Below are 14651 nucleotides of genomic sequence, written 5' to 3'. Positions count from 1 at the left end.
GACAGCAACTTGTCTGTTCCCCTTCCCCCAATTCCCCAGCGCTGTTCCCATCTCCCCAATTCCCCAATAAAATTCTTAAAAAAAAAAAAAAAGAATTCATTAAAAAAAAAAAAAAGATGTCTTTCTAAGGAGATTGAAGGAGAAGTTAAATAGTGAGAACGGGACCAGGTTACAGTTTCTGTGTCCCAGAACATCAGGTGCTGCTACCGGTGTGGCGTGAACCTGGGTCTCAGTCAGAATGTCAATGAGATCCTCCTGTTCTCTGCTCATTACAGAAGAGCGTTCCAGGCTCCTCAGCCCCAGAGGCACCTACGCTGCATTTGCACCTCAGGAGAGAGACTGTGGAAGCAGCTGGTGGAAACCATCTGCTCGGTCATCACTGTCACATCAAGCCACTTGTCATAGTGCTTGATTTTCCAGCAAGCTCTCATGAACTTAGGGAGATCGCCACAGCAGGCTGTGTACTGTGTGTACATGCAGCGCTATGGAGGCTTCAGAACCTCTGCTGCTCCCAGAATTTAATTGACTGAGTTAATAGAACCAAATAGAAGATCAGGTTGGCCGGAGTCAGCACTGGGTTACAGGCACTGCCCGAGCTGGCCAGCCTCGTGGGCCTCCTTCAGCTCCTAAGCACTGAAGGGATAAGTGACTCACATGGATTGGGTCTTAACTTTTAACATTAGTTGAGCAGTTTTGAGTATATTTGCAGGCCACTATGCTATTCACTTTCCATGCATTCTTTCCCATAATTCTCAATACTATTAAGCAGTTACTATTATCTTTATTAGCCAAATGAGAGAATCGAGGCTCATAAAAGTTCAGTAACATGGGCGGCTGGATGGCTCAGCTGGTGAGAGCACTTAACAAGAAGGTTGCCTGTTCGATTCCCACATGGGATAATGGGCCGTGCTCCCCTGCAACTAGAGTGAACATGGCAACTGGACTTGGAGCTGAGCTGCGCCCTCCACAACTAAGATTGAAGGACAACAACTTGACTTGGAGCTGATGGGTCCTGGGGAAAAAAACACACTGTTCCCCAATAAAGTTAAAAAATAAATAAAGTTCAGTAACTTGCCCAAAGTCCCACAGATAATAATCCCGCCCTCATGGAACTTATATTTTAGTGGGAAAGAAAGAGATGAATGATGGAAAAGACTGAGGGCCCAAGGATAGGTAGGGTCAGACACCTGGGACTGATTAATAATTTTATTTCATAGGCTCCAAAATGCCATCAGTTGTGAGGTGCAACGTTATTTTCCATACCACTGAGGGAAAAAAATGCTTCCAGTTAAACAATGACATGCATGGACTGAGAGACACATCGCAGGTTGTACGTGTCAGGCTCATCTCCCTCCAAAAAATAAGATCTTGACTGTATTCCTAAGTTTCAAGCTTCCTGCTATATCACTGAATTTTAATAATCCACCATAAATGTCATGTGTTTTTTCTCAAAATGGTTGAATTAGATGTGCTGTCAACATGGCACACATCTGGGAATCAAAAGTTCCAAGTTTAAGGTCTGCCTTTGCTGTTGAAATATCAGTTTAACCTGGATACTTTATAATAATAATAATAATAATAATTAAATAATAGAGTAGCTAACACTTACTGAGCTTGTGCTCTCTGCCAGATCCTATACCTAAACACTTTACATGTATCAACTCATTTTAATTCTTATAACCCCCTGAGGGAGAAACTATTATTATTTTCATTTTATAGATAAGAAACCTGAGATATACAGAATATTTAGCTCAAATTCATAGTTAGTACATGGTAAAGTCAGGATTAGAATCCAGACATTTTTATTTCCTTTTTAGGTTTATTGAGGTATGATTTATACACAGTAAAAATCACCCTTTTAATTGTACAGTTGATAAGATTTGACAAATACATACACAATCAAAATAGAGAACATTGTTATCACTTCAAAAGTTCTCATGCCTCTCTGTATCTGCCCTCTCCCCAACTCTCAGCCCTCAGCAACCACTGATCTGTATTCCATCTGTATAGTTCTGTCTTTTGAGAATGTCATATAAATGGAATCATATAGTATTTAACCATTTGTGTCTGGTTTTTTTACTTAGAAAAATGCTATTGAGATTCACTTATGTTGTTTCAGTAGTTCCTTTTATTTGCCGAGAAGCATGCCTTTGTACAAATGTATCAATTTGTTCACCCATTTACAGCTGATAAACATTAGTCTGTCTATGATAAAGATGCAATAAAGCTGCTAAAAACAATGTACAGGTGTTTGTGTGAGCATATATTTTCATTCCCAGGATTTCTGAGTCATATGCTAAGTGCATATTTAGCATTATAAGACACTGCCAACTGTTTTCCAAAGAGGCTGTACCATTTTGCATTATGACCAACAATATATGAGACTTGAGAGTTGCTCCATATCCTTGCCTGCACTTTTGTGTTGTCTGTTTTTTTAATGTCAGCCATTCTAGCAGGTGTGTAGTGGTACCTCATTGTGGTTTTAATTTCCATTTCCATAATTACTCATGGTGTTGAATATTTTTTCACGTTCTTATTTGCCATCTGGCATCATATGCTTTGGGCCTAAAGAAGTTCCTTTAGCATTTTCTCTAATGCCCGTCTGCTGTCAGTGGCTTCTCTCAGCTTTTGTTTGAGAAAGCTTTAATTCACTTTTATTTTTGAGAAAATATTTTTGCTGGATATTGAATTCTATGCTAACAGTTTCCTTCTTTCAGTACTTCAAGTCTATTACTCCTTTGCCTTGCATCTTGTATAATTTCTAGAGATGTCTGCTCTTTGTTCCCCTGTGTGTCATCTTTCCCCTTCTTCTGCCTGCTTTCAGTTAAATGGTTTTTACCATTTAACTATGTGATGTATCTAGGTGTGTTTTCTTTCTTTCTTTCTTTCTTTCTTTTTCTTTCATTTTTTTAATGTATTTTTAATTTGTTTGCTAAGGTTCTTAGATTACTTTTCATTGACTTTAGAGCATTCTTAGCCATTTTGTCTTCAAATATTTCTTCTGCTCTATTCTCTTTTTCTTCTCTTTCTGGGACTCCAATACATATTGTTAGAGTATGTGAGGTTGTCCCACAGCTGTTGGATGCTGTTTTCCTTTCTCCACTTTTTTTTCCTTTAAAGATTTTATTGGGGAATTGGGGGAGGGGAACAGTGTTGGGGAATCAGGGAAGGGGAACAGACAAGTTGCTGTCCTTTTGTTCTTCAGTCTAGTTGTGGAGGACGTCGCTTCACTGGCCCATGTTGGTATTATCATTGTGCTCTTCCCGGGTGAGGTAGTCGCTCGCTGGCCATTGGACAGCCGCTCACGGTGACTGACGGCAGCTCACAAAAGCGCACGCCAGCTGCCAGCCAGCCCCACTGCAGCCTACGCCATCGCCGGCGACTCATGGCAGCCCAGCTCCAGGTTGAGCTGTTGTTCACCATCTTAGCTGTAGAGGGCGCAGTGTCACTGGCCCATGTGGGATGTGAACCGGGGTCCTGCTGCTCAGAGCTGGCGTCCCAAGCCAACTCTTAACCAATGCACCACTTGGCCGGCCCCCTTTTATTTTTTCTCTTTTTAATAAAAAACAAGAAGTTTATTAACAAATATGTACAACAGTCTAATTACTGTGTTTGTCTTAGAAATTTTATTTTCTACATAACCAATCGATGTTACACAAAAAATTTACCAGTGTATAAACAAGACTCCCACCTGTACGTAGCCCTCTGGTCGATCTGTGCTATCTCATATCTGCAAGAGAAATCTAAGTTATTATTTAAATATGGAGTATTTACATCTTTTTGGGTTGTCTGTAATGCAACAGATTACAACTAAAGTTGCTCACAGAAATGGAATAATGCTAGAAACACAAAATCTTGCAATAAAGTGCATTTCAGGCAACCTTAGCCATCAGTTTTCTTTTTTAAACAGGTTTCCACAGTTCATATGGACTTTTTTTCTGTTCTCTTTTTGGGGATCCTGAAGAGATCTCTTCAGCAGTGGCTTTCGATGATTTCTGAAGCACTAGCTTTGCTACAGAATTATTAGAGCTAAAAAGCTGTGCTTTTTTGCTGGGAAGACTTTTCACTTCTTTTTTCTCTGTGTTTCATTTTGGATCATTTCTATTGACCTATGTCCAAATGTTTTGATTATTTCCTCAGCCTTGTGCAGTCTGTTTATAGGCCCATCAAAGGAACTGTTCATCTCTGATATTGTTTATTTCTAGCATTTACTTTTGACTCTTTTTTGTAGTTTCCATTTCACTGCTGAAATTTCCAATCTGTTCAAGCATGTTGTTCATCTTTTCCACTAGGTTCTTTCTGTATTGATCATGTAGTTTCTCTGGTAGTGCTAACATCTGGGTCATTATTGAGCCTAGTTCTATGAATTGTTTTTATCTCTCCTTTTTAAAAATTGAGATATAACTGACATATAACATTGTATTCATTTCAGGTTCAACATAATGATTTGAGATATATATATATAAAATCTCAGGTGTTTTATCTCTTGACAATGAGTCTTTTTTTCTTGCTTGCTTGCTTACTTTCTTGCTTTTATGTATGTGTTGTAATATTTTCCTGACTGCCATACACACCATGTAGAAAAATGGTGGAGGCTGAGCTAAATAGAGCTTCCGCTTGAAAATGGGCCGGCCTGCTTGGTGGGGGATGAGCTTTTCTATCAGTAGCGAGCTGGGTTGGAGGTTTCTTGTTTCTGTCATTACCCGCTTTGCACGTCAGGCTTCAGATTCCTTCCATGACGAGCTGCTGTTATCTTGTGCTTAGTATGGAGCCTGGGATGCCCAGGGGCTTTTTTCAGTGTTCCTGTTCCACCCTCAGCTTCGAGCAGTTTCTACATGCCTATGCCTCAGAGGGGATCTTTCCCCCGCCCCCTCATTGGCAGGCAGACTGCTGTTCCTTATTACTTGGTGCTGTCTTGGTGAGGTCAAGGGGTAGGGGTGGGGGGTCTTGGTTTTCCTGCCTATACTCATTCTTAGACAGGGCCTCTGGGGTGGGACCTTTTCAGCATCCCTGCACACACTCCACTCCCCAGCAACCAAATATTGCCTGCGTCTGTGGTGGCTCACGGAAGGAAAGAGTTTCCTGCCCCTGCTTTGCATTTGTGCACAATCCTGGGGCTCAGGGCAGCCAGGGGCTGATGGCTTTTGCCTGTGCTCTTCCCCCAGAAGCAGAAGATCTTTGTCTGGTTACTTTGGCAGGAAGAAGAGAGTTTCCTATCCCCTCTCCCCAGGGGCAAACAGGCTTTGCTTTCTGCTCTGGCCGTGGGAGCTAGAAGGTTTGCTGCCCCTCTCTCAGAAGCTTAAGGCTTTGCTTTCATTGAGAGGAAGGTCCAGGAAGCAGCAGGATTTCATGCCTGTCCCCCGGCAGCAGCTGATCACACCATCACACCTGTGCCACCAAGGGGTACTCTCTGGTCTGCTGCCCACCCCAGTGGGCACTGGGTAGAGGCCTGCTTGCAATTGCTTAAAAGTGAATGCAAACTCCTGTTTTGTGTCTAGGCTCCTGGTTATCCTAGACTGAGAGGCTAACCCACACTCAGCCTTTGGGAATTTGTTAAAATTTTAGCTGCTTTCTTCTTACTTGCTTTTGTGGCGGCCACCTCGTCCTCTTGTGCTCTATCAAAGATGAAAGACTTTTGTGTGGCCTGACTCTCCTCAGAGGGGCTTCTTACTGTTTAGAATTAAATTTCATTTCTTTGTCTTTAGACCTCAGCTTTCCGATGGGTTAAAGAAAAGATTTGATTGAGCTTTTTCTCGTTGTTGGGATGGAAGCAGCATTTTCTTACTGCTTTCTATGTCCTGAAGGAAAGTGGAACTCCCCCAAAGCCTGCTTTTAAAATCCCAGCCCTTGTTTACACTTCACCACATAAGATATGGTGAAGTAGTTGCATCCCCTTCCCAGAACCTGCGGATCAAAGACGGGAGTTCAGAGTAATCAGATGTGCTAATACAGAGTAACCAGAATCGAGTGAGTCTCCTCTATGCAGAAAGTCATTTCTGTGCCAGTTTTCCACTTGAAAAATAAGCGTGGGCCCTCATGCGAGCATCGCACCTCCAAGGTATCAGGGATGCTCTCTCTTCTCTTTGTATGACTTTACCTCCTCAAGTGCCTCCCCTTGCAAAGAGGTCCCAGTGTTTTCATGTGCTTTATCTCATCTGTCTATCACACATTCATGTGATACAGGAGCAGGTGGTGGTCTCTCCATCCTCAAAATGGAGAGAAGCGAGAAGCCTGGAAGTGAAGAATCACATGGCCCAGCTGGTCCCAAACCCAGACTGTCTGACTCCAGCCCGGCCCCCACCTAGGCTGCACCACTGTGCTGTGTGCTAATTCTAAGGTCTCCAGGGGGGAGGGAGGAAAGCCTCCACAGTCATTTGTTCGGGGTTTAAGTGATTCATTTGGTGATTTGATACTGAAACATAATACAGTCTGGTTTTGTAGACAAAAAACAATATCCCAAACTGGATCACATTAGTTCAGAAGAGTTTTGTTTGTACCAGATTGGAAAGTGAGCCCTGCGGCTGAGCCCCAGGCTGAGGGCCGGTGTCCTTTTGTCTTCCACAGCTCTCATTGGCGCCTGCGGTGGGAATTATTCGGCCATGACTTCTGTGGTCTATTCCCCTGACTTTCCTGACACCTATGCCACAGGGAGGGTCTGCTATTGGACCATTCGGGTTCCGGGAGCCTCCCACATCCACTTCAACTTCACCTTATTTGACATCAGGGATTCCGCAGACATGGTGGAGCTGCTGGACGGCTACACCCACCACGTCCTGGTCCGTTTCAATGGAAGGAACCACCCACCTTTGTCCTTTAACGTCTCTCTGGATTTTGTCATTCTGTATTTCTTCTCTGATCGCATCAATCAGGCCCAGGGATTTGCTGTCTTATATCAAGGTAAGACTCCCCTGTGTGCCTCAGGCTGCCCTGGCCCACCCTTGTGACCTGTGGACCTTGGGCCGTTCTTGCTGGGAGGTCCATGAGTCAGGAGCTACTGACTCAACTTGCAGATTTTCCTACCAACCATTTCATGACTTATATATGTTTCATGATACTGAAGGGAGGTGAAACCTGTCGATTTTGCTGTTAGTAGTTCTAGGACAGTTTTCATGGGAGGCTTAAAAGAGCAAGTAAAAGAAAGAACTGAGATTGGTAGAATTAGAAGGCTCTAAAGCGGCCATTTGGTCCATCCTCCTGCCTCTCAGGATCCCAGACAAACCCAAAAGACTGGTTTCCCATCTTTCTTCAAATCCCCCTAAGGTGGAACCCCACTCTCTGCCCCTCTAATGTGGACACATGTGTTCCGAGCACATCTCTTTGCCAGCACATGAGAAGCACAGGGGGGTGTCTAAGACCCAGCCTTTGTCCTGGATGTTGAGAGTCTCATGAAGAGTTCTGTCAGTATGTGCTACAGGAAGTCAGAGGGAGGAGGCCTCCCTGCAGGTGGGATAATCTTGAAGAACACATAGGATTTGGGTCAATAGATAGGAAGGAAGAGGGCCTTCTGGGTAGAAGGAGCCATAGCTGCAAAGGCACAAGGGTAGGAAAATGATAAAGCATGCTCAGATGCCTGTGAAGGGACCAGTCAGTTGATTAGAAGTTGACAGCTTATCTTTTCTGCCTCCTTCAGGGCCAAGGTGTGACAGGTTCTGCTTTGGGGCCAGTGGAGAGAATTGCACCCAGAATCAAATCAGAGAAAATAGCCTTTCTACATAACCAGTGCCTCATCCTCCATAGCTCTTCATTGTCTTTATCAGCTTTTCCCCAGTTAATTCCTTTTGATCTTCCAGCCGTCAAGGAAGAACCACCACAGGAGAGGCCCACTGCCAACCAGACACTGACTGAGGTGATCACGGAGCAAGCCAACCTCAGCATCAGCGCTGCCCGGTCCTCCAAAGTCCTCTACGTCATCACCACCAGCCCCAGCCACCCACCCCAGACTGTCCCAGGTAGCAGTTCCCAGACACCGTCAAAGCGGGTGGGAGCCACACAGCTTGAAGGCAACACTCTATACAGAGCACTCTTGGGAGTTTCTCATTCCAAGGCATGCTGGGGATCTGGCTCTGTGATTCTGTTTGCCTTGGCCTTTGAGAAACATTTTCCCATTAGTCTGATTCCTTAGTCCTTAGGAAAAAGCGTTCACCTTCATAGATTTAACATGTGTGCCTTTTGTCCATTGTAATCGATTAATTGGCTAATCCAGGGTTTTCTCACGTTGAGAATATCTTTCTAGAGCCCCAAAGCTGTAGCTCCCTAAATTCATTAGCAATTGCAAGAGCTCTATTCATTCAATTCAGTTCATTCATTCATTCATTCATTCATTCATTCGACCTGTAAGTGCTTTAATGGTGCCAGGAGCTGTTGTAGGCACTGGACTATACAATGAACCAAACAAAATCTGCCCACTTTTGGCTTATAAGTGGGAGGAAAGAGATAAGAAGCAAAATAAAGTCAGATAGTGATAAGAGCTATAAAGAAAAGTCATGCAGGAGAGGAGTAGAGAATGGTTGATGGTCTTGTGATTTAAGCTGGCTAACTTGGTTGGGTACAGACTTCCATTCTCTCTTTTCTGCCAAGGAAGTTAGGGCCTTTATGAGCTGACAGAGCTGCAGAGCACCATTAGCAATTACTTAGCCTGGAGATTTTCAGACTGCCAGGTCCCCATCAGGGGCGAGAGCCCCTCCAGTGCTTGCTCTGCGTCATTTGTTTGTGTCCTGATAGGATTTCACAGGTTACACGCATTCCCCAGATGAGGAAACTGAGGCTCAAAGAGTTTATGTAACTCACCTGTGGTTATTCAGTGGATTCAGTGGTAGAGACAGAATGTGCCCACCCCTTTCGACTCTGAGTTCAGTGCACTTTGGACCACACCACCTACCTCTCTCCAAGAGGGTGCTCTAGAGCCAGGTGAGGCGCTCAGAAGGCCCAGGCTCCATGCCAGCCTGGCTCTCAGCTGTAGTTGGTGGCTACCCCCACCAGCCAGACCTACACCTCTAACTTGCCAGTGTTCACTCAGGGCCTCCAACAGACCTCGGTTTGAAAACTGAGCTCAAACAAGTCGGATAAACCCTGTCTTTTCCACTTGCAGGATGGACGGTGTATGGCCTGGCAACCCTCCTCATCCTCACAGTCACAGCCATTGTAGCGAAGATCCTTCTGCATGTTACGTTCAAGTGAGTGAAGAGCACTGCCCGATTCCAGGGAAGAAAGGCTCAGAGCTCCTTTGCTACTCTGCTGCATGAGTCTGAGTACAATTGTAATGTCAGAGAGCATGATTCTAAAACCCTCAGTCCTCGGGAGCATAAGGCAGTAGACATTCCTCATTTTCTGTAGAGTGAAATGTACAACTGGAGAAGTCTCACTAAGGTTTGAGGGATTGTGTTTGCTCCTGTGTCCAAAGGATACAATTTCAAGAAGGATTGAAACAGTCTGGGCATAAAAAGCAACAATTTCTATTTTTTGCCTTATGCTGGCCCCTTAAAGAGATCTTGATGCAAGAGTCAAGATTCCTAGGATAATACCATGCATTTTTCCTGATGCCTTCTAGAAATTGGGAAACATTCTTAGGAAGAGAATTCTAACATTTTCTTAACTATTGTGTAATAGTGATTTTAATGCAGTTATTTAAGAAGCTTATGGAACCTTCCTTCTTCAGTTCTGACCAAATTAATTTGAGGGTGGGGCGGGGGGATACATTTCCTTCCTTTACTTTGCTACTCAATTTAATAGTTCTGCTTTCCAGGAAAGGGACAATTGTTCATGCTACTGAAATTTGTGTGCTTACAGAGGGGAATTCTTTCTAACTTTTTCTAGACACCCACTCTGCCTTTCCTGTGAGTCCCAGTCCAGGTGTTCTCCATTTCTTCCCCCCCCCCCCCCCCCCAGTTTTATTGAGAGTAATTGATATATAGGCTTTCTCCATTTCAAGGCCTTCCCGAACATTGATGTCCAATGAAAGCCACCTCATTCCTGACCTCACTAGCCTTCTGCCACAGACATTTGTACACATTATGCTGCCAGTGCCTCCATTGCCCTGTAAGGGCTGGCCTATGGGATCACCCGTAGGCCTCTGTACCCTGCACTTGACATTTTTCAGGGGAAACAATATCATTGTTATCTACTGAGCCCACTCAAATGTCATATATATATATATATATATATATATATATATATATATATATATATATATATATATATATATATATATATGTTTTGTTGGGTTTTTTTAAGCCACAATTCATGTGTCCTGGAAGCCTCTCAGGCACAGTCCTGCCCATGTGTCCCCTGCAGCAGTGGATAATGCGAAGCTTCCTATAGGCCCAGCAGCTTAGCAACTCACAGCACCCTGAGGCCCTAAAGTGCAGTCTGACTCCCATGTGACAGAAGCCCCTCTGCAACTTCCCTGCCAAGCAGCATCGGTGATGAGGCAGGACCCACTTCAAGTGGAGTGGTTTTGCCTTTATCCCATTTGTAACTAGGTGGCTGGCCTTCCAGGTAAATGCCATTTGAAGAAAGAGTTCTTTTATTTTAAAAAACAATTGAAAACTCAATCCCTCGGAACAGCCCTGTCTAGATCTGAATACTTCTGCCAGTTAGAAAGTGCTTTGTTCTGCTGAGCTGGAATCTGCCCTGCTGCACTCCCGTCCCACAGGACACTTTTTGTCGGCACGACAGTCCTTCAGATCTCTAAAGGCGGCTATTAGGTATTTCCTGAGACCTCACCTCACTGTGCATCCCATCTCGCAGGGACAGGTATCTTCCAAGATGGTAGGTTGTTTTGGATGCTTTGCTCTACTGTCCTTGAAAAACTAAGTTGTTTTTGCTTGACAGATCCCATCGTGTTCCTGCTTCAGGGGATCTTCGGGATTGCCGTCAACCAGGGCCGTCGGGAGAAATCTGGAGCATTTTTTATGAGCCTTCTACTTCAATTTCCATCTTTAAGAAGAAGCTCAAGGGTCAGAGTCAACAAGATGACCGTAATCCTCTCGTGAGCGACTAAAAGCATCCGCTGTGCCCAGGACACGAGGTCCCCCTGAGCTCAAGGCCACAGGGGACCACCTCTCCCGTGGTTTTCTCTGACCATCTCTTCCCTGCCTCTCCTGGCCTCCTCAGGGCACTCGCCTATGGACTGGGAAAGGGTGCCCTGCAGCAGGGGCAGGCGTTGCCTGGATTTGCCTGCTTCCTCAGCTGCACTCAGGAGAGAGACTCAAGGGCCCTGGGTCTGGGCCTGCTTGCATCTGTCTCTCTCTCTGATCTAAGAATGGGGGTGTCAGGACAGCGGGGCTGAGACGATAGAGGTGGTCATGTCCCAGCACTGGGTTCAGGTATATGCTAGACTGTCAGGTGGTGGGTAGGTGTAGTGTACGCTGAGTCTCACTTCCTTCTTCTCTGTTTTGTCCACACACAGATCACTTTCTCCTGGTCTTTATGGTTTGTAACAAGGCCAGACTGGGGTAATTCTGAGGTTCTCTTGAGGGTTGGCTAGGTCCTGTGCTCCTTGGGCACCGGATGAGGATGGGCCTCCTCCAACCTGGGAGGGCCCTGAGATTTGGTTCTGGTGATCCCCCTTCACGTCAATCCTGACGCCTTTCACATACAGGCTTCTTTCCGTGGCTTCTTTCCATAGCTTGGCAACCAGCAGAGCAAGCTCGAGGAGCGGTCATATAAAATATCCATTCATTTAGACCCACAGCAGACTTTACTGACAGCTTTTGTAGGTGCTCAGTAACTCCTTGTTGGGTTGGATTTGCCTGGTCTTGAGCAGCTTGGAGTCCGGTGAGCCAGGCCCTCATCGCGCCATGGTTCTCGAGCTGACTCTCAGTTCAGAGTGTGGAGTAGCATTGAGGCACCATGATGTGAGACGGGGGTGCCAGCAGTCCCACCTTTACGTGTCCCTCATTTTAAAAGAAGAACCCCACAGCCCGCGTTCTCTGCGGCCCTCTCTGCCCCTTCTTATGGGGACAAAGCGGGGTTTGGAATGGCTTGGTAGGGAAGGGGAGGGTTCTTGTCCCTGATCCTGCATTACCCTGCCCCTCAGGTGGGGAGGCGAATCGCAGAGATGGCGTGAAGAGTCGGGGGGGGGCAGGGGGTTGGGAACTGGAGACCCTCCGAGGAGAGGCCTCCGAAGATTGAGAGCTGCAAGTGCAGTGTTTATCGGTTGTAAGAGTCAGTGCCACCTCCAATTCATTATAGAATTCCCCACCATCCAAAAGCAGGCGTTGTCAACAGCAGCTGAGAAGAGCAGCCTGTGCCTCTGAAGGCCAGGCCTCAGCCTTTGTCAGTTCAGGACTCTCCCAAAGGCACTCAGGCCTTGGGCCTTGATGTGCCTCTGGCCTCATAGGTTCCATCTTTGGAGCACTTTGCCTCCCTCCCCCAAGTCCCATGGCCCTTCTTGGGGTTCTGGCAACCCATCTGCACCTGGCCACTCCCAAAAAGACAGAGGGCCATGTGGGGCCAGCTAGGAGGTGTCTCCAGGGAGAGGTGACACTCAGCAACCAGGAGACATGCCGGGAGCTGGCAGGCAGAGAGGCCTTCAGAGGAGGGAAATGGGGCCGTGTGTCCACAGGAAGCACTGCCCCAGGCACCATGTGAGGCCTGCCCAGGCATGGAGCTGCTTGGTGTTGTCTTCACTCTTTGATCTGGAAAGGGTGATTACCCTGACGCAGCTGTCCACAGGCCCCTGGGTATGGAGACAGAGGTCTGTCCCCTACACGGGCCACTGGAAATATACTGCCATGTGCAGTCTCTCCTCCAAGCTATTCCTGGCTTTTGTGGAATCTCCCCTCAAACACAAGTGTCAGGTGTGTGCAGTCACAAAGGGCCTTGTGCTGTGAATAGATCCAGTCGCAGCACAAAGGGAATGTGGAATTTGGCAAAGGGTTCGCCCAGCCGAGGGGCAGTTGTTCAGCTCCCTAGGACTTACTTTGATCACAGGCCTTTGGGGCATCCTGGGGGCCCACCCACCTGCCCTGCTCAGCTCACACCTCTGGCCACCGGGCCAAGCCCCAAGCCAGGGTGCTGAGCCTGCAGCTGCATCTGCCCTTTCTCTTAGCAGATCCTGGAAGTGCTGGTGACAACCCAGTGCTCTCCTCCTCACTGGGCCTGGAACAGCCCAGTGCCTCCAGGATCAACTTACTGTCCAGGGAGGGAGCACAGGAAACCCAAACCAGCCTCAGGAGTGCGTGGGGAGAAATGTTCATAAATTGTCCTAGGCCAAACCTCCATAAACTCCTTGGCCGTAGCCTGGCCATGGCCTTGTTTGGAACCTGTCAGCCACACCCCACAGAGGACCCCCTGTGGCTAAGTAAACACCTGAGAAATAAATTGTCCCAGAAGAGGTGAGGTGTGCTTCCAGGGGCATCAGAGGAAGAAGCACTGGATCTTTTAAGAAAGTACTTTAGAAGAGAGAAAGTGAGGTTGGAGGTGATTGGAAAGGGTGACCCCAAGAAAAGTACATTACCGATCACACAGCTGAAGGAGGGCGGGGGAGGGGCTCTGCGGACTACTGTGGATGGACGCTCTGAAAGCATCCTGTCCAGAGCCTCTGCCCTGAGGCGGCAGAGTGGAGGAGGCTGCATGTCGGCGCCTCAGGCCTCTGCGCCCATCTCGTCTTGTTCACCACTGGTGCCCAGGCCCTGCCTTCTCAGCATGTGTCCCATCAGGAGGGAGGGCCCTGGCTGCCTCCCGTAACGAATGCACCTTCTCTTACATGTGTTTCGCAGTGTCCCTGGCCCTTCTATAAGGCACTCGGTGCCCTGTGTGCTTCCCCATGTGTCCCTGCTTAGAGAGCAAAGAAGGAGTAGGAATGAACCCAGGGTACTTCCCCCACCTACCCGCCCGTGTCAGAACAGGGTCAAGGCCTCTCTCTGGGTGTAAGTGAGGTAACCTGGGTGCTGTAACTTCTGAAGTGTGGGCTCTGGCTCAAGACTCCAGTCAGCCAGAAACCCACAAAGATCAAAGCGCTAGTGAGTACAGCTGTCCTGGACCTCAGGCGGAACCTGTAGGGCACAGCCTCACCCACACGCCCCATTGTCAGCCCCAGGCAGGGGTCAGCCTGACTTGGCTGAGGGTCTGGCCAGGTCATCCCGACACCAGCAGGACACGCAGGCCGTCGCCAAGCCTCTGTGCGTCCTGGGCACTTAATCCTCCCAAGCACTTAGTGGATGTCCTCAGAGATCCCGTCTCTCCTGCCTGATGAGGCCACCCCAGGTCTCCCACAGAGCCAGGCCAGCTCCCCACTCCATAGCCCAGTCAACTGGCACCCCCTTGGGTTTCAAATCTCCTGTTTGGTGTTTGATGTCTGCTTTTGTTACTACCTTGGGAGTTTTTAACCTTGATTGTTTCCTCTGGTGTCTTTGTTTACTTTCCTCACTCTTCTACCTCCTGGCCAGGTCTCTCAGCTTAGCTGCCCTGGCATGGGGTGTTTCTCAAACCTTCCAGCCGCAGCTGCCTCCCCTCAGGCTGGCCGGCTCAAGGGTGACGGGGCCTCACCCTCTGCCCGCAGACCCCAGGGGGGCGCGCATGTCACAGGTTTCTGTCTTGCCAAGTCAAACTTACTCAGCGAGACAGAAGTGGGTGTGGCGGAAAGTCCGAGGCAAATCTGCTGCTTCAGAAAAGGATGTGTCTTCAAGGAGCACAGAGTGGGGCCGCCA

The 14651-nt window shown here is 47.3% G+C and overlaps 1 protein-coding gene across 2 annotated transcripts in view; it reads left to right on the top strand.

The window, feature by feature from the left end:
* The window catches only part of KREMEN1 (kringle containing transmembrane protein 1), an 86405-nt gene extending 75009 nt beyond the window's left edge, over window positions 1-11396 (top strand). Inside the window, exons 6-9 of one of the 2 annotated variants that reach the window (XM_019643225.1) lie at window positions 6565-6897; window positions 7791-7949; window positions 9089-9173; window positions 10831-11396. In XM_019643225.1, the coding sequence (XP_019498770.1) occupies window positions 6565-6897; window positions 7791-7949; window positions 9089-9173; window positions 10831-10999 (746 nt within the window). In that variant the 3' untranslated portion in view covers window positions 11000-11396. Of the gene's footprint in view, window positions 1-6564; window positions 6898-7790; window positions 7953-9088; window positions 9174-10830 lie in introns of both variants that reach the window. The other variant, XM_019643223.1, reaches the window with a different exon arrangement.
* The last annotated feature ends 3255 nt before the right edge of the window (window positions 11397-14651 follow it).

This window comes from Hipposideros armiger, unplaced genomic scaffold (assembly GCF_001890085.2).
Source record: "Hipposideros armiger isolate ML-2016 unplaced genomic scaffold, ASM189008v1 scaffold_75, whole genome shotgun sequence".
Classification (NCBI taxonomy): Eukaryota; Metazoa; Chordata; class Mammalia; order Chiroptera; family Hipposideridae; genus Hipposideros; species Hipposideros armiger.
Note: the sequence above shows the minus strand (reverse complement) of the source record. Positions and strands in the feature narration are given on the sequence as shown.